Raw genomic sequence first — 27,957 nt, forward strand, 5'->3', positions numbered from 1 at the left:
TTGCTTCGTCCCCTCTCCGGCGACCCGCAGCCGGAGTGGATGGCCCCTTCGAGCGGAGCCGCCCCGTCCCCGCCGTCGGGGTATGTGCTGAGTTTCGTCTCTTTCCATGAGCGGGGGTTCGGAGTGCCAGCGAGTCATTTCATGCGGGCGATTCTGCATTTCTATGGGGTGGAGCTGCACAATCTCAGCCCCAACTCCATCGCGCAAGCAGCCATCTTCGCGACGGTTTACGAAGGGTTTTTGGGGATTGACCCCCACTGGGATCTGTGGACCCATCTCTTCTCCACGGAGCCTTTTGCCTTGACGACGGGGGAGAGGAGAGTTCGCATGGCGGTGCGGGCCAGTGGCTGCATCCTCCAGTTGAGGCAGGCGCGTGCGCAACAGTACATCCCCGCCATCCTTGTATCTTCGAACAAGGGGTGGCAGCGCCGGTGGTTTTACCTTCGGAACGACGATGGGAGGCTCCCGTCGTTTTCTCAACGAGCGGTGACCGCCGCCGACAGCAACTGGCGCTATGGGGCCCCGCGCGACAGACAGAAGAATCTCCAGCCTCTTCCGGAGGCCTTGCAGGAGCTACGAGACGGAGGGCTTACCGCCGTGGGGTGGTCGCCGCCATCCATCGTCGGAGTGTGCTCCCCTTGATGGAGCGGCGGCTGCTGCTTTCGGAGATGACGCCGGTGGTCGACTTGGAGGGTTCACAGATGTCCTCGGTCCCCCTCCCCGCCGATGACCTCCACAGGCGGGTAGCCAGCACGGTAGGAAAGCCGGACGCCGGTGCCCTGACCCAGCCCTCGATGCTTCCCGAGCGCGGGTGCATATCCCTGGTGAGTGTCTGCTCCTTCTTCCTTCTTGTGTGAGATTGCCCCTGGGTTCTCACAGCCGAGATTTCCGCCCGTCTCAGGAGGTGGGGTTTCACAAGCCTTCCCTGCCACCGGTCCCAGAGGACGCGGTGGACCGAGCCGAGCGGAGGGTTGCTGTGGAGAAGAGGAAGAAGAAGAAGGACGCAGAAAAGGCTCGGGCCCACGAGCGAATGCGGGCTCGGGATGCCTTGGAGAGGCGTTGTCAGAAGTAGGAGAGGGACGGGCTCCTGAGGGAGCCGTCGCCAGAGACGCCTGACGACGTTGATGATGACGATGATGACGAAGACGACGACATGTCGGCCCGCCTTGGCCTCAGCCCGGATCTGAGGCTGGGCCAGGGGTCATCGAGCCAGCCCCCGAGTGGGTTGGCGCCGTCGGTATCCGGGGCCGGGACATCAGGGTCCCGATCCGAAGAGCAGGGGCAGGCCGAGGGGGTACTTGACCCCTTGGCTGAGGTGGTTGAGGTGGCCCCAGGGAGTCGGGCCGACCCGCCTGTCCGCGAAAAGCCGTTGCCCGTGCCGGCAGTACAGGAGGTTGATCCTCAGGTCGCCGTGTCTGCGCCTAGGCGGACCGTCCCTTCGGAGCCCTGGGCGCCCGAGGCAGGGATGGTGCCGAAGCCGGCAGCGGGGCAATCCGTGGTGGTGCCCGCGGGGACCGAGGCTCGAGGGGCTTCCCCACATGCACGATTGGTCGTGGCCCGGAGTGGGTAAGTATCTAAGGATACCTCTGTCCCGGCTCCTTCTTCGTGTGTCCTGATCCTGCTCTTCCCTTTCTTCCCAGCAAACGGAGGCACGGTTCGACCGGTCTGGCTCCCCGGAAGGTCCTCAAGACGGCGTCGGCTTCTGCAGCCAGTGCCACATCGGGCCTCGCCGGCCGGCTGACCTCCTCACAAGATGCCTCAAAGCGAGGGGCTCAGGCGGCACGAGTTGCCGTGGGACGGGCTCCTCAGGCTGACCCCTCTGCTGAGGCGGCCGTCGTGCCGAGGGATACTGCTGGCGCGACCGCGACTTCGAGCCCACCAGACGTGTTGCCGGCGCTGGCACCAGCTTCTGCCGAGGCTGTTGCCGTTCTGGCCATGGAGCCACCCGTCGCCGCTGATGCTAGGATGGCCGAGGCACCGCTACTCGAGGCCGGCGATCGGAAACCTGCCCCCTTAGCCGAGGAGGTACCCCATGCACCGACTGCAGGGGGTGCCGATGCCTTGGAGGAGGGGGGCGCAGAACCGTGGCCCGTCCTGGGGAGCGGCAACCTCATCCTTACGCGGCGCATTCCCGACGAGCGGCGTCAGTCGCTCCGGTTCTAGACCCGTGGTGCTTCGAAACCCCTCTTCGTTCTTGACGATGAGCGAGAGGAGCAGTCTTGGGACGGGATTCGTGAGTGTGCTGAGGCAACGATGGGGTCGCTTCGGTCGACCTTGGAGGTCCTTTCCAGGGACGTTCCTAGGATCCTCCAGGTAAGGATTTCAGGCATACCTTTCACGTGATCAAGGCATTCTTTGTGATGCCCCGCTTCCCTTCCTCAGGATCTGACGGATCTGAGCACCACCAAGTCATCGTTCATCCGCCGCGAGGCCGACGTCTGGGCTTCGCTATGGTTCCTGAGGACCGCGCTTGCCGAGGCTACCGAGCGCCTCTCCCAACGGAGCGCCGAGGCGGCAGACCTTCGGTTGCTCTGCGACGAGTTGGGGGCAGAGGTAGCGGCGGCACGCGTAGAGGCGCAGCGACGGCAGTTGGAGCTTGGCCAGGTCATCGGTGAGCGGGACCAATCTCGGGGCCGGGCCGCCGAGGCCGAAAGTCGGGCTGAGGCCCTTAGAGGCCAGCTAGCCGAGGCTTCCGCTCGAGCTGGAGCCCTTGCGGCGGACCTGGCCGTGGCCGTCGGGTCTGCTTAGTCCGCCCAAGCCGCAGCCTCGGAGCAGCGTGCCCGGGCCGAAGGTATGTCTTGGCTGTTTCGAGATTTCGATTCGGCTTCATTCTTCAACTTGCGTTTGAAGACTTCTGCTTTGGCTGTTTGCAGGGCTCGAGTCTGCCCTCAATGAGTCCGCCAAGGCACTTGCCCAGGCGACTGAGTAGAGGGAGGCCGACCATGTGGCCATGTTCGAGGCTATCTCGGCCTTCTGCCAGGTCTTTGGTCTCGACGACGTCCCCTCGGGAAGCTCCCCTCAGAGTCGCCTGCAGGCCTTGGGTGACCACGCGCGCGGCAGACTCCGCAAGGCGCTGCATCACGGCGTTAGGCGGGCCTTCGCCGTGCTCGCTTCCCACTGCGATGTGGATCTAGAGCGGGTCAGCGAGGGGTACTGCCTTCCCGACGAAGATGAAGCTGCCCTGGCCGAAGTTCAGAGGCTTGACGCGGCCGCCGCGGACCCAAGCGCAGTGTTGGTGTCCACTTTCGAGGCGGTGATCCTTCCGCTTGCGCCTCCGTCCGAGGGCGGGGCGGATCTCGCCGAGGGTGGAAACAAAGCCGAGGGTGCAGCTCCTCCCCCGGGCGATGCCTGATTCTGCTGGAGCAGTTTATTTTGAATATGTATGTGTCTTTCGTGGCCGCCGAGGCCTGAACACTTTGTCGTCGTGATATAAAGCTGTGTCTCTTTTCCTCCTATTTCGCGTATCCGGACTTGTTCGTCAGTAGCAGGATCGCTTACCCAAGTAAGAGTTATTTTTCGCGGTAGGTGATGAGTGAGGTATCCGTATCCCGGAGGCGTAGGAGTCCCTCGGCTCGGTTGGCCTTTGATAGTCGCCTAGAGGGGAGTGAATAGGGCGAAACTGAAATTCTCAAAAATAATCACAACTACAAGCCGGGTTAGCGTTAGAAATATAATCGAGTCCGCGAGAGAGGGAGCAAAACAAATCGCAAGTGAATAGGGAGTGTGACACGCGGATTTGTTTTACCGAGGTTCGGTTCTCGCAAACGTACTCCCCGTTGAGGTGGTCACGAAGACCGGGTCTCTTTCAACCCTTTCCCTCTCTCAAACGGTCCCTCGGACCGAGTGAGCTTTTCTTCTCAATCACTTGGAACACAAAGTTCCCACAAGGACCACCACAAGATTGGTGTCTCTTGCCTCAATTACAAGTGAGTTTGATTTCAAGAAAGAATCAAAGAAGAAAGCACGATTGCAAAAGCCAAGCGACAAGAGCGACAAATAACACACGGATCACTTTCTCTCTCAAGTCACTAATCACTAATGATCTCTTTTCTCAATTGTGAAACTTGGAGAGATGGAGGCTTTGAATGTGTCTTGGAATGAATTGCTAGCTCTTGTATTGAATGTTGAAGGTTGGGATGCTTTTTTTTGTAATGAATGGAGGTGGTTGGGGTTGTATTTATAGTCACCAACCACTTCCTAGCCGTTGCTCCATTCTGCCAACCCCGGACGGTCCGCCCGCCTGGTCCGGACGGTCCGCCCCTGTAGATCAACGGCTGAAAACGCAACGGTCAGCAGTAACGGCTATATCAACGACTATATTGCATTTAATGCGTCGTCAGATGTCAGATAAAGCCAGTCGCGGACGGTCCGGTCGTGCACCCCAGACGGTCCGCGAGGCCGCTATAATTCAGTTTTCCGAACCCGTCACTTTCGGGTTTTTCGGTTCCTTACCTCCCGGACGGTCCGCGCCTGAGGCCGGACGGTCCGCGCGAGGTCTCAAACGGTCCTTGCTTTTCCTCCGGACGGTCTGTAGTGCAGACTTGGATTTTTGCATTGGTTCTGTCCGAGGGTCATCCTGGTGTTGTGGACGGTCCGCCGCAAGGCCTGGACGGTCCGCGCTTGCTCTGTTTTTCCAAAAAGCTTCTCCTGTCCGGAATAATCTACGGTATTCCGGACAGTCGATTTAGTATAGTTGTATATGAACCTTTGGCACCTGTAGAACATATAATCTAGAGCAAACTAGTTAGTCCAATTATTTGTGTTGGGTAATTCAACCACCAAAATTAATTAGGAACTAGGTGTAAGCCTAATTCCCTTTCAATCTCCCCCTTTTTGGTGATTGATGCCAACACAAACCAAAGCAAATATAAAAGTGTATATTTGAACTAGTTTGCATAACTGTAAGTGCAAAGGTTACTTAGAATTGCGCCAATATAAATTCTTGCATGGATTGTTTCTTCATTTTTTTACATTTTGGACCACGCTTGCACCATATGTTTTGTTTTTGCAAATTCTTTTGTAAATCCTTTTCAAAGTCCTTTTGCAAATAGTCAAAGGTAAATGAATAAGATTTCGAAAAAGCATTTTCAAGATTTGAAATTCTCCCCCTGTTTCAAATGCTTTTCCTTTGACTTAAACAAAACTCCCCCTAAATGAAATCCTCCTCTTAGTGTTCAAGAGGGTTTTGAGATATCAATTTTGAAATATGACTTTCTCCCCCTTTTGAACACAATAGGGTACCAATTTGAAATTTCCAATTGAAAACATTTTAAAATTAGGTGGTGGTGCGGTCCTTTTGCTTTGGGCTAATATTTTCTCCCCCTTTGGCATAAATCGCCAAAAACGGAATCATTAGAGCCCTTGATCTACTCTCTCCCCCTTTGGTCATAAATAAATGAGTGAAGATTATACCAAAGATGGAGTGTTGCTCAGAGTGATGGCGAAGGATGAGTTACGGAGTGGAAGCCATTGTCTTCGCCGAAGACTCCAATTCCCTTTCAACACACCTATGACTTGGTTTGAAATAGACTTGAAAACACATTAGTCATAGCATGTGAAAGAGACATGATCAAAGGTATATAACTGAGCTATGTGTGCAAATCAACAAAAGAAGTTCCTAGAATCAAGAATATTTAGCTCATGCCTAAGTTTGTTAAAAGTTTGTTCATCAAGAGGTTTGGTAAAGATATCGGCTAATTGATCTTTAGTGTTAATATATGAAATCTCGATATCTCCCTTTTGTTGGTGATCCCTTAAGAAGTGATACCGAATGGCTATGTGTTTAGTGCGGCTATGCTCGACGGGATTATCCGCCATCTTGATTGCACTCTCATTATCACATATCAAAGGGACTTTGGTTAATTTGTAACCGTAGTCCCGCAGGGTTTGCCTCATCCAAAGCAATTGCGCGCAACAATGGCCTGCGGCAATGTACTCGGCTTCGGCGGTGGAAAGAGCAACCGAATTTTGCTTCTTTGAAGCCCAAGACACCAAGGATCTTCCCAAGAACTGGCAAGTCCCCGATGTGCTCTTCCTATTGATTTTACACCCCGCCCAATCGGCATCCGAATAACCAATCAAATCAAATGTGGATCTCCGAGGGTACCAAAGCCCAAACTTAGGAGTATAAGCCAAATATCTCAAGATTCGTTTTACGACCGTAAGGTGAGATTCCTTAGGGTCGGATTGGAATCTTGCACACATGCAAACGGAAAGCATAATGTCCGGTCGAGATGCACATAAATAGAGTAATGAACATATCATCGACCGGTATACCTTTTGATCCACGGACTTACCTCCCGTGTCGAGGTCGAGATGCCCATTTGTTCCCATGGGTGTCTTGATGGGTTTGACATCCTTCATTCCAAACTTGCTTAGAATATCTTGAGTGTACTTTGTTTGGCTTAAGAAGGTGCCTTCTTGGAGTTGCTTCACTTGAAATCCTAAGAAATACTTCAACTCCCCCATCATAGACATCTCGAACTTTTGTGTCATGATCCTACTAAATTCTTCACATGTAGACTCGTTAGTAGACCCAAATATAATATCATCAATATAAATTTGGCATACAAACAAGTCATTTTCAAGAGTTTTAGTGAATAAAGTAGGATCGGCCTTTCCGACTTTGAAGCCATTAGCGATAAGGAAATCTCTAAGGCATTCATACCATGCTCTTGGGGCTTGCTTGAGCCCATAAAGCGCCTTAGAGAGTTTATAGACATGGTTAGGATACTCACTATCTTCAAAGCCGGGAGGTTGCTCAACATAGACCTCTTCCTTGATTGGTCCATTGAGGAAGGCACTTTTCACGTCCATTTGATAGAGCTTAAAGCCATGGTAAGTAGCATAGGCTAATAATATGCGAATTGACTCAAGCCTAGCTACGGGTGCATAGGTTTCACCAAAATCCAAACCTTCGACTTGGGAGTATCCTTTGGCCACAAGTCGAGCTTTGTTCCTTGTCACCACACCATGCTCATCTTGCTTGTTGCGAAAAACCCACTTGGTTCCTACAACATTTTGGTTAGGACGTGGAACTAATTGCCATACCTCATTCCTGGTGAAGTTGTTGAGCTCCTCTTGCATTGCCACCACCCAATCCGAATCTTGTAGTGCTTCCTCTACCCTGTGTGGCTCAATAGAGGAAACAAAAGAGTAATGCTCACAAAAATGTGCAACACGAGATCTAGTGGTTACCCCCTTATGAATGTCGCCAAGGATGGTGTCGACGGGGTGATCTCGTTGGATTGCTTGGTGGACTCTTGGGTATGGCGGTCTTTGTTCTTTATCCTCCTTGTCTTGATCATTTGCATCTCCCCCTTGATCGTTGTCGTCATCTTGAGGTGGCTCATTTGCTTGATCTTCTATTTCATCAACTTGAGTTTCATCCTCATTTTGAGTCGGTGGAGATGCTTGCGTGGAGGAGGATGGTTGATCTTGTGCATTTGGAGGCTCGTCGGATTCCTTAGGACACACATCCCCAATGGACATGTTCCTTAGCGCGATGCACGGAGCCTCTTCAATACATATCTCATCAAGATCAACTTGCTCTACTTGAGAGCCGTTAGTCTCATCAAACACAACGTCACAAGAAACTTCAACTTGTCCGGAGGATTTGTTAAAGACTCTATATGCCCTTGTGTTTGAATCATATCCTAGTAAAAAGCCTTCTACAGTTTTAGGAGCAAATTTAGATTTTCTACCTTTTTTGATAAGAATAAAGCATTTGCTACCAAAAACTCTAAAATATGAAATGTTGGGCTTTTTACCGGTTAGGAGTTCATAGGATGTCTTCTTGAGGATTCGGTGTAGATACAACCGGTTGATGGCGTAGCAGGCGGTGTTGACCGCCTCGGCCCAAAACCGATCCGAAGTCTTGTACTCATCAAGCATGGTTCTTGCCATGTCCAATAGAGTTCTATTTTTCCTCTCCACTACACCATTTTGTTGTGGCGTGTAGGGAGAAGAGAACTTATGCTTGATCCCCTCCTCCTCAAGAAAGCCTTCAATTTGTGAGTTCTTGAACTCCGTCCCGTTGTCGCTTCTGATTTTCTTGATCCTTAAGCCGAACTCATTTTGAGCCCGTCTCAAGAATCCTTTTAAGGTCTCTTGGGTTTGAGTTTTTTCCTGCAAAAAGAATACCCAAGTGAAGCGAGAATAATCATCCACTATTACAAGACAATACTTACTCCCGCCGATGCTTATGTAAGCAATCGGGCCGAATAGATCCATGTGGAGTAGCTCAAGCGGCCTGTCGGTCGTCATGATGTTCTTGTGTGGATGATGGGCACCAACTTGCTTTCCTGCTTGGCATGCGCTACAAACCCTGTCTTTCTCAAAATGAACATTGGTTAGTCCTAAAATGTGCTCTCCCTTTAGAAGCTTATGAAGATTCTTCATCCCAACATGGGCTAGTCGGCGGTGCCAGAGCCAACCCATGTTAGTCTTAGCAATTAAGCATGTGTCGAGTTCAGCTATATCAAAATCTACTAAGTATAGCTGACCCTCTAACATACCCTTAAATGCTATTGAATCATCACTTCTTCTAAAGACAGTGACACCTACATCAGTAAAGAGACAGTTGTAGCCCATTTTGCATAATTGAGATACAGAAAGCAAATTGTAATCTAAAGAATCTACAAAAAAAACATTGGAAATAGAATGGTCAGGAGATATAACTATTTTACCAAGACCTTTGACCAAACCTTGATTTCCATCCCCGAATGTAATAGCTCGTTGGGGATCTTGGTTTTTCTCGTAGGAGGAGAACATCTTCTTCTCCCCTGTCATGTGGTTTGTGCACCCGCTGTCGAGTATCCAACTTGAGCCCCCGGATGCATAAACCTACAAAACAAGTTTAGTTCTTGACTTTAGGTACCCAAACGGTTTTGGGTCCTTTTGCATTAGAAACAAGAATTTTGGGTACCCAAACACAAGTCTTGGAGCCCTTGTGTTTGCCCCCAACAAACTTGGCAACTACCTTGCCGGATTTGTTAGTTAAAACATATGATGCATCAAAAGTTTTCAATGAAATGTCATGATCATTTGATGCGTTAGGAGTTCTCTTTTTAGGCAACTTAGCACGGGTTGGTTGCCTAGAGCTAGATGTCTCACCCTTATACATAAATGCATGATTAGGGCCAGAGTGAGACTTCCTAGAATGAATTCTCCTAATTTTGCTCTCGGGGTAACCGACAGGGTATAAAATGTAACCCTCGTTATCCTGAGGCATGGGAGCCTTGCCCTTAACAAAGTTTGACAATCTTTTAGGAGGGGCATTAAGTTTGACATTGTTTCCCTTTTGGAAGCCAATGCCATCCTTGATGCCAGGGCGTCTCCCACTATAGAGCATACTTCTAGCAAATTTAAATTTTTCATTCTCTAAGTTATGCTCGGCAATTTTAGCATCTAATTTTGCTATATGATCATTTTGTTGTTTAATTAAAGACATGTGATCATGAATAGCATTAATATCAACACCTCTACATCTAGTACAAATAGATACATGCTCAACTATAGATGTAGATGGTTTGCAAGATTTTAATTCAACAACCTTAGCGTGTAACATATCATTCTTAGTTCTAAGGTCGGAAATTGTAGCATTGCAAACATCAAGATCTTTAGCCTTAGCAAGCAATTTTTCATTTTCATTTCTAAGGCTAGCAAGTGAAATGTTCAATTCTTCAATCCTAGCAAGCAAATCAACATTATAATCTCTAGGATTGGAAGTTGAAACAATACAAACATGAGAATTAACCTTAGCTAACAAATTAGCATTTTTATTTCTAAGGTTGTCTATTGTCTCATGGCAAGTGCTTATCTCACTAGATAATTTTTCACATTTCTTAATTTCTAGAGCATAAGCATTTTTAACCTTAACATGTTTTTTATTTTCCTTAATTAGGAAGTCCTCTTGAGAATCCAAAAGGTCATCCTTTTCATGAATAGCACTAATTAATTCATTTAATTTTTCCTTTTGTTCCATGTTAAGGTTGGCAAAAAGGATACGCAAATTATCTTCCTCATCACTAGCATTATCATCACTAGAGGACTCATATCTAGTGGAGAATTTAGATTTAACCTTCTTCTTTTTGTCGTCCTTTGCCATGAGGCACTTGTGGCCGACGTTGGGGAAAAGAAATCCCTTGGTGACGGCGATGTTGGCGGCGTCCTCGTCGTCGGAGGAGTCGGTGGAGCTCTCGTCGGAGTCCCACTCGCGGCACACGTGGGCATCGCCGCCCCTCTTTTTGTGGTACCTCTTCTTTTCTCTCCTCTTGCCCTTCTTGTCGTTATCCCTGTCACTGTCACTTGATAATGGACATTTAGCAATAAAGTGACCGGGCTTACCACACTTGTAGCAAACCTTCTTGGAACGGGATTTGTAATCCTTCCCCTTCCGTTGCTTGAGGATTTGGCGAAAGCTTTTGATGATTAAAGCTATCTCCTCGTTGTCGAGCTTCGAAGCGTCAATTGGTTGTCTACTTGGTGTAGACTCCTCCTTCTTCTCCTCCGTCACCTTGAAAGCCACCGGTTGTGCTTCGGATGTGGAGAGATCATCAAGCTCGTTGATCTTCTTTGAGCCCTTGATCATACATTCAAAGCTCACAAAATTTCCGATAACTTCTTCGGGGGTTATTGATGTATATCTAGGATTACCACGAATTAATTGAACTTGAGTGGGGTTAAGGAAGATGAGTGATCTAAGAATAACCTTAACCACCTCGTGGTCATCCCATTTCTTGCTCCCGAGGTTGCGCACTTGGTTCACCAAGGTTTTGAGCCGGTTGTACATATCTTGTGGCTCCTCCCCTTGGCGAAGATGGAAGCGACCGAGCTCCCCCTCGATCGTCTCCCGCTTGGTAATCTTGGTGAGTTCATCACCCTCGTGCGCGGTCTTGAGTAGATCCCAAATTTCTTTCGCATTCTTCAACCCTTGCACCTTGTTGTATTCCTCTCTACTTAGAGAGGCGAGAAGTATGGTTGTGGCTTGGGAGTTGAAGTGCTCGATTTGGGCTACCTCATCCTCATCATAGTCTTCATCCCCTACGGATGGTACCTGTGCACCAAACTCAACAACATCCCATATGCTTTTGTGGAGTGAGGTTAGATGAAATCGCATTAAATCACTCCACCTAGCGTAATCTTCACCATCAAAAGTTGGTGGTTTGCCTAATGGGACGGAAAGTAAAGGTGTATGTTTAGAAATGCGAGGGTAGCGTAGGGGAATCTTACTATACTTCTTACGCTCTTGGCGTTTAAAAGTGACGGACGCCGCGTCGGAGCCGGAGGTGGATGCCGATGAAGAATCGGTCTCGTAGTAGACCACCTTCCTCATCCTCTTTTTATTGTCCCCACTCCGATGCGGCTTGTGGGAAGAGGATTTCTCCTTCTTCTCTTTGTGGTGTGAAGAAGATTTCTTCTCCTTCCCTTTGGAGGAGTCCTTCTTCTTCTCCTTCCTCTTGGTGCGGGACTCTTCCGATGAAGTGCTCCCGTGGCTTGTAGTGGGCTTTTCGCCGGTCTCCATCTCCTTCTTGGCGTGATCTCCCGACATCACTTCGAGCGGTTAGGCTCTAATGAAGCACCTGGGCTCTGATACCAATTGATATTCGCCTAGAGGGGGGTGAATAGGGCGAAACTGAAATTCTCAAAAATAATCACAACTACAAGTCGGGTTAGCGTTAGAAATATAATCGAGTCCACGAGAGAGGGAGCAAAACAAATCGCAAGTGAATAGGGCGCAGATTTGTTTTACCGAGGTTCGGTTCTCGCAAACCTACTCCCCGTTGAGGTGGTCACGAAAACCGGGTCTCTTTCAACCCTTTCCCTCTCTCAAACGGTCCCTCGGACCGAGTGAGCTTTTCTTCTCAATCACTTGGAACACAAAGTTCCCACAAGGACCACCACAAGATTGGTGTCTCTTGCCTCAATTACAAGTGAGTTTGATTTCAAGAAAGAATCAAAGAAGAAAGCACGATTGCAAAAGCCAAGCGACAAGAGCGACAAATAACACACGGATCACTTTCTCTCTCAAGTCACTAATCACTAATGATCTCTTTTCTCAATTGTGAAACTTGGAGAGATGGAGGCTTTGAATGTGTCTTGGAATGAATTGCTAGCTCTTGTATTGAATGTTGAAGGTTGGAATGCTTTTTTTGTAATGAATGGAGGTGGTTGGGGTTGTATTTATAGCCACCAACCACTTCCTAGCCGTTGCTCCATTCTACCGACCGCGGACGGTCCGCCCGCCTGGTCCGGACGGTCCGCCCCTGTAGATCAACGGCTGAAAACGCAACGGTCAGCAGTAACGGCTATATCAATGGCTATATTGCATTTAATGCGTCGTCAGATGTCAGATAAAGCCAGTCGCGGACGGTCCGGTCGTGCACCCCGGACGGTCCGCGAGGCCGCTATAATTCATTTTTCCGAACCCGTCACCTTCGGGTTTTTCGGTTCCTTACCTCCCGGACGGTCCGCGCCTGAGGCCGGACGGTCCGCGCGAGGTCTCAGACGGTCCTTGCTTTTCCTCCGGACGGTCCGTAGTGCAGACTTGGATTTTTGCATTGGTTCTGTCCGAGGGTCATCCTGGTGTTGCGGACGGTCCGCCGCAAGGGCCCGGACGGTCCGCGCTTGGTCTGTTTTTCCAAAAAGCTTCTCCTGTCCGGAATAATCTACGGTATTCCGGACAGTCGATTTAGTATAGTTGTAGATGAACCTTTGGCACCTGTAGAACATATAATCTAGAGCAAACTAGTTAGTCCAATTATTTGTGCTGGGCAATTCAACCACCAAAATTAATTAGGAACTAGGTGTAAGCCTAATTCCCTTTCAGCCTTGCCGTTTACATGCACTCTTATTCGTTTCTTGGGGTTCTGTTACTGATATAGCCGGAAAACACGAAAGTCGTTTTGGTGGAAGACTTTTTCCGAGGAAAATTTTGACGCAGAGGGGGTTCCCCCCTTCTAGCCCCCGAGGGAGGGTCGGGCTTTGCCGAGGCAAGGCTGACCCTTCCTTGATGGTTAGACTTTATTTGTGTATGTAAACGAGGTGTTTGAACGACTTGAAAACATCTTAAGGGTAGAAGCGACGTAGCTGTCGGATGTTCCAAGCGTTGTTGTAGACCTCGCCTTGACTGTTGGCCAGCTTGTATGTTCCGGGCTTCAAAATCTTGGCGATGATGAATGGCCCTTCCCAGGGAGGCGTGAGCTTGTGGCGCCCTCGGGCGTCTTGTCGTAGCCGAAACACCAAGTCGCCCACCTGGAGGTCTCGGGACCGAACCCCTCGGGCGTGGTAGCGTCGCAGGGACTGCTGATACCACGCTGAGTGTAGTAAGGCCATGTCTCGAGCCTCTTCCAGCTGGTCCAATGAGTCTTCTCGGTTGGTCCGGTTGCTTCGGTCGTCGTACGCCCTCGTCCTCGGTGATCCGTATTCTAAGTCTGTGGGCAAGATAGCCTCGGCCCCATAGACTAGAAAGAACGGCGTGAAGCCGGTGGCTCGGCTTGGCGTCGTTCTCAGACTCCAGACCCTCGAGGGGAGTTCCTTCATCCATCGCCTACCAAATTTGTTGAGGTCGTTGTAGATCCGTGGCATGAGTCCTTGCAGAATCATGTCGTTGGCACGTTGTACCTGCCCATTCGTCATGGGGTGGGCTACGGCGGCCCAGTCCACCCGGATGTGGTGGTCCTCGCAGAAATCCTGGAACTTTCTGCCAGTGAACTGGGTGCCGTTGTCGGTGATGATGGAGTTCGAGACCCCGAAGCGATGGATGATGTTGGTGAAGAACGCCACCGCCTGTTCGGACCTGATGCTGTTTAGGGGTCTAACCTCGATCCACTTGGAGAACTTGTCGATGGCGACCAGCAGGTGCGTGTAGCCCCCGGGTGCCTTCTGCAAGGGACCGACGAGGTCTAGACCCCACACAGCAAACGGCCAGGTGATGGGTATTGTTTGCAAGGCCTGAGCGGGTAGGTGCGTCTGCCTTGCGTAGAATTGACACCCTTGGCAGGTGCATACAATCCTAGTGGCGTCGACCACCGCGGTTGGCCAATAGAAACCCTGTCGGAAGGCGTTTCCAATAAGGGCTCGAGGCGTTGCGAGATGGCCGCAAGCCCCCGAGTGTATTTCTTGCAATAGCTCCTGACCTTCGGCGATGGATATGCATCGCTGGAGGGTGCCTGAGGGGCTGCGGTGGTAGAGCTCCTTCCCATCACCCAGCAAGACGAACGACTTGGCACGCCGCGCCAGTCGCTGAGCTTCGGCTCTGTCGAGGGGTAGCTCTCCTCGGTGGAGATATTGCAGGTACGGGGTCTGCCAGTTTCGATTAGGCGTGACCCCATTCCGCTCTTCCTCGACGCGCAGTGCCTCACCCTCGGGGGCCGAGGGTGCCTCGGGCTCAGCCGAGGGTGCCTCGGGCTCAGCCGAGGGTGCCTCAGGCCGAGCCGAGGGTGCCTCGGGCTGGACCGAGGCCTTCTCGGGCTCGGGCGTGTTGTCGGTCTTGACTGAGGGTTGATGTAGGTCTCAGGAGAAGACGTCCGGAGGAACCGTTGTCCGCCCCGAGGCTATCTTAGCCAGCTCGTCCGCAGTCTCGTTGTATCATCGGGCGATGTGGTTGAACTCGAGCCCGTAGAACTTGTCCTCCAGGTGCCGAACCTCATCGCAGTAGGCTTCCATCTTTGGGTCGCGGCAGTGGGAGTTCTTCATGACTTGGTCGATGACAAGCTGCGAGTCGCCCCGAGCGTCGAGGCGCCGGACCCCTAGCTCGATGGCGATGCGCAACCCGTTAACCAGAGCCTCGTACTCGGCCACATTGTTGGACACCGAGATATGGAGGCGCAGCACGTAGCGGAGGTGCTTCCCGAGGGGCGAGATGAAGAGCAGGCCCGCGCCCGCTCCTGTCATCATCAGCGACCCGTCCAAAAACGTGGTCCAGAGTTCCGGTTGGATCGGAGCTTCTGGAAGCTAGATGTCGACCCATTTAGCCACAAAGTCTGCCAAAACTTGGGACTTGATGGCCTTCCGAGGGGCGAACGAGATTGTCTCGCCCATGATCTCCACCGCCCACTTTGCAATCCTACCCGAGGCCTCTCGGCACTGGATGATCTCCCCCAGGGGAAGGATGACACCACAGTCACCGGATGAGACTCGAAGTAGTGTCGCAACTTTCGTCGCGTCAGAATTACCGCGTACAGTAGCTTCTGAATTTGCGGATAGCAGATTTTGGTTTCGGACAGTACCTCTCTGATGAAGTAGACCGGCCTCTAGACGGGCAATGCGTGCCCCTCTTCTCGTCTCTCGACCACGATCGCGGCGCTAACCACCTGAGTGGTAGCGGCGACGTAGATCAAGAGGGCTTCTCCGGCAGCGGGGGGCACCAAGATGGGCGCACTTGTAAGGAGCGCCTTTAGGTTCCCGAGGGCTTCCTCGGCCTCGGGGGTCCAAGTGAAGCGCTCAGTTTTCCTTAAGAGGCGGTACAGAGGTAGGCCTCTTTCACCGAGGCGCGAGATGAAACGGCTCAGAGCCGCAAGGCATCCCATGACCCTCTGTACTCCTTTCAAGTCCTTGATGGTGCCCGTGTTGGTGATGGCCGCGATTTTCTCCGGGTTGGCCTCGATGCCCCGCTCGGAGACGATGAACCCTAAGAGCATGCCTCGGGGGACTCCGAAGACACACTTCTCGGGATTGAGTTTTACGCCTTTCGCCTTGAGACACTTGAATGTCGTTTCGAGGTCGGAGAGGAGGTCGGAGGCTTTCCTCGTCTTGACTACGATGTCATCGACGTAAGCCTCGACCGTTCGACCAATATGCTCTCCGAACACGTGGTTCATGCACCTTTGGTATGTCGCACCCGCATTCCTCAAACCGAATGGCATAGTAACGTAGCAGTACATGCCAAAAGGTGTGATGAAAGAAGTCGCGAGCTAGTCGGACTCTTTCATCCTGATTTGGTGATACCCTGAGTAGGCATTGAGGAAAGACAGGGTTTCGCACCCAGCAGTGGAATCCACGATTTGATCGATGCGAGGCAGAGGGTAGGGAACTTTCGGACATGCTTTGTTTAGACCAGTGTAGTCTACACACATCCGCCATTTCCCGCCTTTCTTTCTCACAAGCACAGGGTTGGCTAGCCATTCAGGATGGAATACCTCTTTGATGAACCCTGCAGCCATCAGCTTGTGGATCTCCTCGCCTATGGCTCTGCGCTTTTCTTCGTCGAATCGGCGCAGAGGCTGCTTCACGGGTCGGGCTCCAGCGAGTGCTCGGCGACATCCCTCGGTATGCCAGGCATGTCCGAGGGACTCCACGCAAAAACCTCGACGTTCGCGCGGAGAAAGTCGACGAGCACTGCTTCCTATTTGGGGTCGAGCTCGGAGCCGATCCGGACTTGCTTGGAGGCGTCGTTGCTGGGGTCGAGAGGGACGGACTTAACCGTCTCAGCAGGCTCGAAGTTGTCGGTGTGGCGCTTCGCATCTGGCGCCTCCTTGGAAAGGCTCTCCAGGTCGGCGATGAGGGCCTCGGCGTACTCCACGCATTCCACATCGCATTCGTATGCGTGTCGGTACGTGGAGCCGACGGTGATGACCCTGTTGGGTCTCGGCATCTTGAGCTTGAGGTAGGTGTAGTTGGGAACGGCCATGAACTTGGCGTAGCATGGTCTCCCCAGCACTGCGTGGTAGGTTCCTCGAAACCCGACCACCTCGAACGTGAGGGTTTCCTTTCGGAAGTTGGAGGGAGTCCCGAAGCAGACGGGCAGATCGAGTTGCCCAAGGGGCTGGACGCGCTTCCTGGGGATGATCCCATGAAAGGACGCTGCGTCGGACCGGATCGAGGCAGATCGATCTGCAGGAGCCCGAGGGTCTCGGCGTAGATGATATTGAGGCTGCTGCCTCCGTCCATGAGGACCTTGGTAAGCCTGACGTTGCCGATGACGGGATCGACAACGAGCGGGTACTTTCCCGGGCTCGGCACGCGGTCGGGGTGGTCGCCTTGGTCGAAGGTGATGGGCTTGTCGGACCAGTCTAGGTAGACTGGCGTCGTCACCTTCACCGAGCAGACCTCCCGGCGCTCTTGCTTGCGGTGCCGGGCCGAGGCGTTCGCCACTTGCCCACCGTAGATCATGAAGCAGTCGTGGACCTCGGGGAACTCCTCTGCCTTGTGATCCTCCTTCTTGTTGTTGTTGTGGGCTCTGCCACCTTCCGCCGGGGGCCCGACCTTGTGGAAGTAGCGTCGAAGCATAACACACTCCTCAAGGGTGTGCTTGACGGGACCCTGATGATAGGGGCACGACTCCTTGAGCATCTTGTCGAACAGGTTGGCGCCTCCGGGAGGCTTCCGAGGGTTCCTATGCTCGGCGGCGAAGACAAGGTCTGCGTCGGCGGCGTCGCGTTTCGCTTGCGACTTCTTCTTGCCCTTCTTCCTCACGCCACGCTGAGCGGACGCCTCGGGGATGTCTTCCGGCTGGCGCCCTGAGGCTGCTTGTCCTTCCGGAAGATGGCCTCGACCGCCTCCTGACCAGAGGCGAACTTGGTGGCGATGTCCATCAGCTCGCTCGCCCTGGTGGGAGTCTTGCGACCCAGCTTGCTCAAAAGGTTGCGGCAAGTGGTGCCGGCGAGGAACGCGCCGATGACATCCGAGTCGGTGATGTTGGGCAGCTCGGTGCGCTGCTTCGAAAAATCGTCGAATGTAGTCCCGGAGGGATTCTCCCGGCTGCTGGCGACAGCCTCGGAGATCCCAGGAATTCCTAGGGCGCACGTATGTGCCCTGGAAGTTGCCGGCGAAGGCTTTGACCAGGTCGTCCCAGTTGGAGATCTGCGCAGGGGGCAGATGCTCCAGCCAGGCTCGGGCGGCGTCGGAGAGGAACAGGGGAAGGTTGCGGATGATGAGGTTGTCATCGTCCATTCCACCCAGCTGGCAGGCCAGCCGGTAGTCCGCGAGCCACAGTTCCGGCCTTGTCTCCCCCGAGTACTTGGTGATGGTAGTCGGGGTTCGGAACCGGGTCGGGAACGGCGCCCGTCGTATGGCTCGGCTGAAAGCCTGCGGACCGGGTGGTTCGGGCGAGGGGCTCCGATCCTCCCCACTGTCGTAGTGTCCCCCACGCCTGGGGTGGTAGCCTCGGTGCACCTTATCGTCGAGGTGGGCTTGACGGTCGCGGCGGTGGTGCTCGTTGCCGAGGCGACCCGGGGCCGCAGGCGCTGTGTCCCGCGTGCGTCCGGTATGGACTGAGGCTTCCCGCATGAATCGGGAAGTCGCGGCGCGATGCTTCGGGGGGTACCCCTGCCTTCGGGAGGCAGAGCTTTCGGCCCGCGGCATCCTCCAGGAGATTCTTGAGCTCTCCCTGGATACGCCGCCCCTCGGTGGTGGACGGTTCCGGCATCGCTCGGAGTAGTATTGCTGCTGCAGCCAGGTTCTGGCCGACCCCACTAGAAGCCGGGGGCAGCCTTGCCCTGGCATCATTGGCGATGCAGTGCTGGACGTCCTGGGCCAGATGATACGCTTCTCCGGCTGGTGCTCGGCCTGCCCCCTCCTGCCCGATAGTCTGTCGGAGCTGCAAAAGTTGTCCTGCTTCCTCGTCGAGCCTGGCCTGCATCTCGCGGATTTGCTCGAGCTGTGCGTCCTGACCCCCCGCAGGGACTGGGACCACAGCTAGCTCCCGAAGGATGTCAACGTGAGGCGCAGGCCTAGGGGGATCGCCGTCCTCCGGCATACCAAGATGGTTGCCTTCGTCGAGACCCCCTAGATCGACGTGGAAACATTCGCGACTTGGGCCACAGTCCTCGTCGCCGAGGCTGTGGCTACTATCGGAGCAATCGGAGAGGCAGTAGTCACATGCGGTCATGAAGTCCCGCATGGCACTGGGGTTACCGAGCCCGGAGAAATCCCAACCATAGTCGGGCTCGTCATCTTCCTCGAAACCCGGGAGCCCGTAGGTCAAGATGGCCGTTAGTCGGTCCCAGGTTGACCGCATATGATACCCCGGAAGGTTCGGATATGCCTTTATGAAAGCATCCACCGAAGCGGGGTCGCTTGGTGGGTCGAAGCTGAATCTAAAAGGCATAGGATGGAAAACAGGTGGTACCTCTTGATCGACGGATGGTGACGAAGTCGCGTCGGGGACGGACTGCACCGCCATCTCAGGTACGAGGCTAACGCCCAGCAAGTCCTTCGCGAGCGTGCTGGCATCGTTCGTCTGCTTGTGGTTGGCGTGTTGCGGGGAAACGACGCTCGTCTTCGTCTCAGACGCGAGGTCAACGCCCGATGTGTCCCCGTTGGGGCGCCGGCGTCGTCAACTCGCTCGATAGCCGACAAAGTGTCGCCTCCTGCTTGGCCATGCCTGCCCCGCCTCCTCCTCCATCGCCGGGGAAGGTGACGGGACAGACCCGGATGTTGCTCTTCCGCCACGTGGGGAAGACGTCGTCGATTCCGCCGCCGGCGGGCGGGCTGACGGCCGCCATTGTCGTTGTCGCACGGCGGAGGAAGGAGTATCATGTCGTAGCTGCCGTCGAGGGACATGAACTCAAGGCTCCCGAAACGGAGCACCGTCCCGGGTTGGAGAGGTTGCTGGAGACTACCCATCTGGAGCTTGACGGAAAGTTGTTCGTCAACACGCAGCAGTCCCCTACCTGGCGCGCCAACTGTCGGCGTTTCGACCCCGGGGGGTCCCTGGACCGATGAGTAAATTGTCGCTGCGTGTCCCAGCCCAGATGGGTCGGCGCGAGACGGAACACAAGGGGGAAAACAGTAAGGGGAAACTAAGGCCTCGTGTTGTCCTGCGCCCAGGGCGGATGCGCTTGCAGTAGGGGGTTACAAGCGTTCGCGAGGGAGAGAGAGAGACTGTCCGCCAGCCCGTTCTCCCGCGCGGCCACCTTCTCGTACGAGAGCCCTGGACCTTCCTTTTATAGATGTAAGGAGAGGGCCCAGGTGTACAATGGGGGGTGTAGCAATGTGCTAACGTGTCTAGCAAAGGGGAGCCAGAGCCCTATGTACATGTCGTCGTGGCTGTCGGAGAGGTGTTGCTGCCCTGTTCATGTGATGTCGTGGCCGTCGGAGGAGCGCTTGAGCCCTGTGAAAGCACAGCTGTTGGGTCTGTCGGATCCTTGCTGACGTCTCCTTGCTTTCGTAGGGGGCTGAGAACCGCCGTCGTCATGGAGCACGTGGGGCGCCATCATTACTTGTTTTACTGGGGCGAGCCAGATGGGACGCCGGTCTTGTTCCCCGTAGCCTGAGCTAGCTAGGGGTAGGGTAATGATGCCCCCCTGTGACGTGGTCGGTCCGAGCCCGAGGTCGGCCGAGGCGGTGACTCCTCTGAGGTCGAGGCTGAGTCCGAGCCCTGGGGCTCGGGCGAGGCGGAGACCGTCTTCCGAGGACGAGGTGGAGTCTGAGCCCTGGGGTCGGGCGAGGAGGAGACCTTCTTCTGGAGTCGAGGCTGAGTCCGAGCCCTGGGGTCGGGCGAGGCGGAGACCATCTTCCAAGGTCGAGGTTGAGTCCGAGCCCTGGGGTCGAGCGAGGCGGAGACCGTCATCCGAGGTCGAGGTTGAGTCTGAGCCCTGGGGTCGAGCGAGGCGGAGACCGTCTTCCGGCGTCGAGGTTGAGTCCGAGCCCTGGGGTCGGCGAGGCGGAGACCGTCTTCCGGAGTCGAGGTTGAGTCCGAGCCCTGGGGTCGGGCGAGGCGGAGCTTCCTATGGCACCCAAGGCTGGACTTAGCTGCTATCGGCCTCACTCTGGCGAGTGGCACAGCAGTCGGAGCAGGGCAGGCGGCGCTGTTTTCCTGTCAGGTCAGTCAGTGGAGCGGCGAAGTGACTGCGGTCACTTCGGCCTTGTCGACCGAGGAGCGCGCGTCAGGATAAGGTGTCAGGCGATCCTTGCATTGAATGCTCCTGCGATACGGTCGGTTGGCGTGGCGATCTGGTCAAGGTTGCTTCTCCGCGAAGCCTGCCCGAGCTGGGCCTCGGGCGAGTCGAAGGTGCGCCCGTTGCTTGAGGAGACCCTCGGGCGAGGCGTGAATCTGCCTTGGTCTACTGTTCCTGCCCGAGGCTAGGCTCGGGCGAGGCGAGATCGTGTCCCTTGAGTGGACGGAGCCTTGACCGAAATCGCGCCCATCAGGCCTTTGCAGCTTTGTGCTGATGGGGGTTACCAGCTGAGATTAGGAGTCTTGGGGGTACCCCTAATTATGGTCCCCGACAGTTACCTATTCATAAATAACCATGAACTCTTTATTAGACAACAATCTTGTGTAATCCTTCAGAAAATATTTTGAGGTATAAGATTTAATGAAAGAAAACATTTAACTCATTGGAGGCTCTTTCCATTTAATCCCGAAATAGAAATTTGAGATGCACCCTTTGAGACCATCGATGAAAGATCTTTGGATGCACTTGGGCGCAGCTCGTGCTGCCTTGGAGGCGGCCAACGCCGAGGTCCGGTGTCTTTGGGCACGCATGGTGGTTCTTAATGACTCAGGGGCTCGTAAGTTCACGTGGCCCGGTTTTTTGCACCTGACTCTTCGCATTACTAAACTCTATCTTAGGTGCGAGCAAGGGCACGAGCGCGAGCACAACCATACGACCTCAGCAGAACATCGCACAACATTGCATCTAGGAACTCCAGGTTAGAGCTTTTGTGCCTCATCAATAATTGAGTTATATACCTTCTCTTTGCATTATTATAACATTGGGGTGAAATATTACAGGCCCAACTAGAGGAAGAGAGGAAGGAATGTATGGAGATGGAGGCGAGGATGAGGGTGGAGCACGGGGTGGAGTGGATGGCTCGCTTGGCGGATTGGCAGAGGATGGCAGAGATGTTCCAGTACATGCAGAGCCTTGGCGCCGCACAGGGTCTTCCTCAACCACCTTTGTTGTTCCCTCCAGCTGACCCTGCTTAGTTCCATACTCCTATGAGTAAATTTTAGTTCTGCATGATATATATTCATCTGGTTTCACACATACAATCTCTTCTCTGTGCAGGGACAATTGGCGGCATCGAGCAACCCTCACAGATTGCCCAACCATTCGTCGAACCAATCGAGTCACACACCTCATTGATGACCTCTTAGTGGTGATTGTGAGACTTATGTTTGTCAAACTTGTGATACTTTTGTTTGTGTAGGTCTAACAATACTTATGTTTGTGAAACTTGATCTGAACTAGTGAGATTTGTGGTCATTATACTTATGTTTGTGAAAATTTTGTGGTTTTTGTGAGACATATGATCTCTATGATTTATGTGGTGATTTTGTGAACTCTATGATGTATATGTGATTATTATGTGATATATGTTTTGTTTGTTTGGATGGAATAATAAAAACAAATAAAATAGGTTTTTGGTCACTTTGCCGAGTGCCATGACCATAACACTCGGCAAAGAAGGCACACCTGAAAATCGGTAAAGCTTCTTTGTCGAGTGTTGTAGTCCTGACACTCGGCACAGAAAATCCCTTTGCCGAGTGCCTGCAGGAGCACTCGGCAAAGGGGTCCACCGGAGACTTCTTTGCCAAGCGCTAGTTCAGCACACACTTGTCAAAGAGGGAGCCTTTTCCGAGTACCTCCCGAAGCACTCAACAAAGAGACTAGCAAAGAGGCCACGTGAGCCTTCTTTGTCAAGCGCTAGTCCAACGGGCACTCAGCAAAGAGGAAGCCTTTGCCGAGTGTTAGGGAGGACACTCGCCAAAAGTTTCGTCACCGTCACTTGGCACTGTGACGACGACTTTTCTTTGCCGAGTACCAGGTGACAGTCGGCTAAGTCTTTGACGAATGTCCGACAAAAAACATTCGGTAAAGAAGTCGTTGTCGATGTACAGTTCACCAAGACTTCGTTGCCGAGAGTCACACTTGACAAAGAGTTTGCCGAGTGTTTTTTGGGATTTGCCGAGTGACTAAAACACTCGCAAAGCAGCTGTGTCCGGTAGTGTATCGTGGACTGTCCGACCTTCTGAGCTGCGGCATATTCATATAGTGCTCAATAGGGAGCAATAATTAATACATATGAATATTAGTGCTGGATCATGCATGTACAAGTCTACGAATCAATATAACCTGGCGATGCTGCTCATGTTCTCATGCTCACACATACGTGAAATTGTCTGCTCCATGATTACGCATGGGTTGATTAAGTCCTGGAGAAGAGCCTACTGGAGACGAAGACGCCAAGTGTGAAGGCGGCGACGGCCGTGGCGATCACCTCCTTCTTGTTATTGACCGCCTCCGCCAACCTGAGGCCCTCCTCCACGGCGCGCTCCTTCCAGTGCTCGCACTTCCTCTCCCGCTCCGCCTTGGCCTTGGCCTCCGCCACCCTCGCCCGCGCCGCCTCGATCCTGCGCGCGGCCTCGCGAGCGACCATCTCCCTGTGCCTGTGGTCGGCCTGCGCCTTGCCATCCTGCTGGTCATCTCGTTGATGGTCTCCGCTCGCCTTCTCGCTCGACTGCGGCGGCAGCGCCACCATGGGCTTGGCCTTCTCCTCGTCTTCCTCTTTGCTTGTCGCAGCCAAGCTAGTCCTCTCGGTCTCGGTGGTCCTCCGCTCCTCCGTCGTCTCCTCACGGCCACGGCCAACCCTGGCGGGCAGCTTGTCCGCCTGATCTGGCTTATCGCCGGCGACTCGCGCCTCCTCCTTGGACTGCGGTGGTGGCGTTGTGGGGGCATCAGCACCGGCGAGCAGTTTGGGCACGGTGAGCGTGAGCACGTTGCCGTCGAAGCGGCCCGTGATGGTATCAAGGTTGGCCGTATTGGGCAGCTGGAACGTCTTGTGGAGCCGCAGCGCCTTGCCGCCGCCGCCGGGCGTGGGTTTGCGATTGCCGATGACGGTGAGCCGGCCCTCGCCGTCCACGTGCACCCGAAAGTCCTCCTTCTTGAACCCTTCCATTATTTGATTCAGCCAACAAGGAGAAGAAGGTAAGTGGAATGAGCAGCCATGAGTTTTGAGCGTCGTCTGCTCAGCTGCCCGCCCAAGAGAAAGAGAAAGAAAAACACGCAGAGTCTAGACTCTAGAGTGACCTCACCTGGGAGGTCGAGGCGGAGAAGGTAGCTGGCGCCATCGTCGAGCCACTCGTAGACGGGGTCCACGTTGTCGGCCGCCGCTGGAGCTTGCGTGCTCGCCATTGCCGATGGCCCGCTTGGTGACTAACGACGCCGTGCGCCGCGTACGTGTTCTTGTGTACACTCTGATGGTGTTTACGAGTAGCTTGGTCCCTGGCCGTGAGAAGGACAGAGGCAACCATAGGGGCCTCATATATATGGTACTCCATGTCCGAGCCTTGTTTATTTGATCTAGCTGCTCACTCATTCTAAGCTTTTTCCTGAGGGCAAGAAAATGGTTGCCGGTTTCTTTGTGACCACGGCCGGAGAAGGGCACCAGATGTTTTGGGGTGAAGGATCGGTCAAGGGATCTCTCAGCTCTGGCGGAGCCACGGCCATTTGCGCGGCACGGCAGCACCTCGGCTTGCCTACCTGCTTCACTACAACGTTTCCCCGTTCGTCGAAACCAACACGACACGGAAGCTCCGGGCTTTGCTGCCGCATGCCCCCCAATTCGATATGATGGCCAGACTGAAACCCTGGTTGCACTGAACCAAGGATTCAACGTTGGTTTTCCTTATCATTGCCCCCAATAAAAGCTGGAAAAAATAATTACACAATATTTGTATACCACAGTAAACAATCCCACTATTATCCAGACATCCGAAGGAATGACTGACCAATGAATGAACATAGATGTAAACCCAAAGTAATCACCATTATATATTTCACAAGTTTAACAATTGGTCTCAATCAACAGAATTATTAACAGGGCGCTGAGAATTGAAACATAAAGTCAATTAATCCTAATATTTTCCTATGAAATTGATCATGCAGAGAGTGAAAAAAATATATAGTTCAAGATCAAAATGGTGCCGCAAAGATGACTCCAGACCATGTTTATTCCAATCCAACTGAACCGAAAATAAATTCCTAGAGCCCAAAAACACTCGGCACTTCAGTGCTTGAGCACCAAGGATAGGCCAACTTTCGTGCTCTTCTCAATCGCCTTAGTGTCAACGTCACCAGAGATGGTGACGAAGGACTTGGGACGCCATTCATGCTGGACAAGGGCACTGGCCATGCCGTAGTTGTTGAAACGTGTCTTGATAGTCGTGTGGGGATCCAGCGAGTGCTGGGACCCGAAGATTAGCGTGCTCTCATTTCTCGACATGCTGTGAGACAACTCAGCTCCAACAGCAGTGCCTGAATGGTTCTTTACCAAGTGGTAGTAGGACGCAACCAGGGTATCACCGTGGTTATTCCTGATTAAGTTTTTCATGGTTATTTACCGTAGTAGAAATAGGAGTGGTCGCAAGACCAATGTTCAGTAAAGGCCAAATTTTTTTTAGTGAAATAGGAGTGGTGGTACTCACAGATGAAGGGAAGCAATAAGATCTGGACTGGTGAGGCTCAGGGCAGCGTTGTACTTGGTGAAATCGCTAGTCGCCGTATCAAATGAGACATCAACGCCGACTGATAGTGCTTTGCTTCCAAAGGCACCAGAAAGGTTAACCATAGGGTTGGAATTAAGCCCGACGCTTGCATTCACACCAGCATATTCATGTAGGTACTGGAATTCAAGCTGATAAGACACAGAAAAGGAGGGTAAGTGTTTTCCTTACTGGATACCATGTTGTTTCGAAACAGTTGAGCAGATGACAATTGATTAAATCCATAGAGTTAAAAAAAAGCATACCTTCCCTGACCTCTGGTCTGGAACAACCAAATTGATAATTGATTTTAGCCCTGGAGTACCAAACTCATCGACAGTGATTGTTGTCAAAAGCTGGAAGATATGAAATCCAAAAGAAATCATTAATCTAAAAAAAAGTGTATCCTCCTTATATGATGCATAAAAACAGTTATGCACAAACCAAAATAGAACAATGTGAAACAAAAGTAGAAACTAGATTCTCATAAACATGGTTAATTTGATATAGAGAGAAGTGGAACACTTTCAAGTATGCTTACATCTGATTCTGAGTTTGCTTTGACATCAACTGTCAATTTCTTGTTCTTAATCTGGGTGTGAAGCTCACCAAAGATGGACTCATTTTTCCTTGTTCCTGCGGCTGTGATTGCCTGTATGAAAAATCAAGATCATTGCCACAGAGCACAAATCACATATAGAAATTGAGATACCAATACTGCATTATGATCCCCTATTCGTTCAGTAAAACATCATCAATTGACGGGCGTTATCTGAGGCTTTGTTGTGTTACCACGGGAAAATGCACTATGCAATTACAGGAAAAAGAGAGCAGGTCAGAACCACATTAATTAAGAGAGACGAGATCCTGAACATGCATAATCTAATCGGAAAACATCCAAATTACTCCCCCCCCCCCCCAAGTTTGGTTTATGTCCAGGTAAGACCCTAAATCAACATTTGGTTCAATTTACTCACTCCAGCCATTTCAATTGGTCTAGTGGATTTGTTATTATTTTTGTTTCTCCACGTTTAAGTTAAGTTTTAATATCAAATTTGTGACGTGGTAGAGGACATCATAAGTTATGTTAGAAACTAGAAAGTATATGTCTTAATTTTTTGTCACTATTTTGATAGCTTAGAAAAGTTAATAATAAATTAGCACTAGAGATAAAACATCAAATCCGTAATAGTGTTTTTATAACACAAAATATGATGTCCTCTATCGCATAAAAAAATGAAACTAAAACTCAATTTGTATATAGGGAAATAAAAAATAAAATTCTTTTTAAGGGGTAAATTGGACCAACTTAAATAGTTGGAGGGAGTAAATCGAACAAAATGTTAGTTTAGGGGTTACCCGGACATAGGCAAAACTTGGGAGGTAATTTGGACATTTTCCTTTACAACTCAACAGTACGCAGTGATCGCTAGAGAGGACGACTCTCTGCAGAGAACCAGCAAGGGCAGCCGATTCGATCGGTCAATTTGACATGCCTGGTGGTTCCATCTGTTTGGCAATGGCAAGTGCGAGAGGAATCGGAATCATAGTGATTCACTCCACTAAGGACTACGCAAATAAAGTGCGGTGTCCTCTGGGGAGGCGCGCTCAGGTAAAGGAGGAAATGGTGATTGATTAGGAGGGAGGGGGCACTCACGACGCCATTGGGGGAGCAGGTGGTGAGGGAGAACTTCTGGTGCGTGTTGTAGTCCTTGTACAGCAGATCTGCGCGCAAAGGGAAACAACACGCGTCAGGATGAAACAGTTGCCGGGCACCGGTGAACATGAAGAGTACTTAAATCAGGAGGTAAGGAGGAGGGCAGAGATGGCGTGCAAGACCTCTGGTCTTCTTGCCGATGTCGGTGTAGAGGCCGGGTGCCATGGTGGTGGCGGTCGGCGGCTAGACGAAGACGAGTGGTACGGAGGACAGAGGAGGGAGATGGCAGTGGCGGAGGAGGCGACCAGAAAATGGAGCCGCGGCAGATCTTGCTTCTTTTACCTTTTGGTTTTCAGGAATATCACATCGTGTCTCCTCGTGCTTCGCGGGACGTGCGATGCTTCGACGGTGGCGGGCAGCTGAGCCAGGCTGTTCGGGACCCCACATCCACGTCACTCGTGGACGCTCGCCGTCGAGTGGCACGTGTGTGGACCAGAAAAGTAGTTTCCGCGACCACGGGCCTTTATATTAGGCCTCTACTAGTTGCAGCCCGGCCCGCAGTTTTCTTAGCTGGGTGTGCTCAACTGCTCACCTAGTTACATGTCCCAAGCAAAAGCGAGAAACAATGTCACATGTCCAAGGAAAAAAGAGGTCTAACCTAACGGCAACGACTGATATGTAATTAGTCACTAGAACAATGCACCCTTTATAGCACCTCAAAATTCTATTTTAGTATTTAGAAAAAATTATCAAAAAATTAAGAATTAAAATTGCATTTAAAATACTTAGGTAGTGTTTGGTTCATCAAAGGTAATAAAAATGGTAATGCAATGAGATCCCACTGTGATTCGTTGCAATGTAATGGTTA

At 52.2% G+C, this 27,957-nt stretch overlaps 2 protein-coding genes across 2 annotated transcripts; both read right to left on the reverse strand.

Moving 5' to 3' along the window:
• Positions 1–22,942: 22,942 nt before the first annotated feature.
• LOC100284991 (uncharacterized) lies at positions 22,943–24,181 on the reverse strand. The gene is made up of 2 exons (NM_001372155.1): positions 23,984–24,181; positions 22,943–23,840 (listed from the first exon to the last, which is right to left on the reverse strand). Exons 1-2 carry the CDS (start codon positions 24,081–24,083, stop codon positions 23,098–23,100), a joined length of 843 nt encoding a protein of 280 aa, NP_001359084.1. The 5' UTR covers positions 24,084–24,181; the 3' UTR covers positions 22,943–23,097.
• A 501-nt stretch (positions 24,182–24,682) lies between these two features.
• LOC542412 (porin) lies at positions 24,683–27,468 on the reverse strand. Its single transcript, NM_001291615.2, has 6 exons — positions 27,272–27,468; positions 27,090–27,157; positions 25,974–26,084; positions 25,699–25,788; positions 25,376–25,584; positions 24,683–25,264 (listed from the first exon to the last, which is right to left on the reverse strand). Exons 1-6 carry the CDS (start codon positions 27,312–27,314, stop codon positions 24,958–24,960), a joined length of 828 nt encoding a protein of 275 aa, NP_001278544.2. The 5' UTR covers positions 27,315–27,468; the 3' UTR covers positions 24,683–24,957.
• Between the last annotated feature and the right edge of the window lie 489 nt (positions 27,469–27,957).

This window comes from Zea mays, chromosome 8 (assembly GCF_902167145.1).
Source record: "Zea mays cultivar B73 chromosome 8, Zm-B73-REFERENCE-NAM-5.0, whole genome shotgun sequence".
Lineage (NCBI taxonomy): Eukaryota > Viridiplantae > Streptophyta > Magnoliopsida > Poales > Poaceae > Zea > Zea mays.

Excerpts from the sequence above, each read along its gene's own strand:
- LOC100284991 (NM_001372155.1), bottom strand. The coding sequence starts at position 24,083 with ATGGCGAGCACGCAAGCTCCAGCGGCGGCCGACAACGTGGACCCCGTC. Across the intron at positions 23,841-23,983 it reads TCTCCGCCTCGACCTCCCAG|GGTTCAAGAAGGAGGACTTT; the intron begins GTGAGGTCACTC and ends AAATAATGGAAG.
- LOC542412 (NM_001291615.2), bottom strand. The coding sequence starts at position 27,314 with ATGGCACCCGGCCTCTACACCGACATCGGCAAGAAGACCAGAG. Across the intron at positions 25,585-25,698 it reads CAGACCAGAGGTCAGGGAAG|CTTGAATTCCAGTACCTACA; the intron begins GTATGCTTTTTT and ends GTGTCTTATCAG. Across the intron at positions 25,265-25,375 it reads CTTATTGCTTCCCTTCATCT|GAATAACCACGGTGATACCC; the intron begins GTGAGTACCACC and ends AAACTTAATCAG.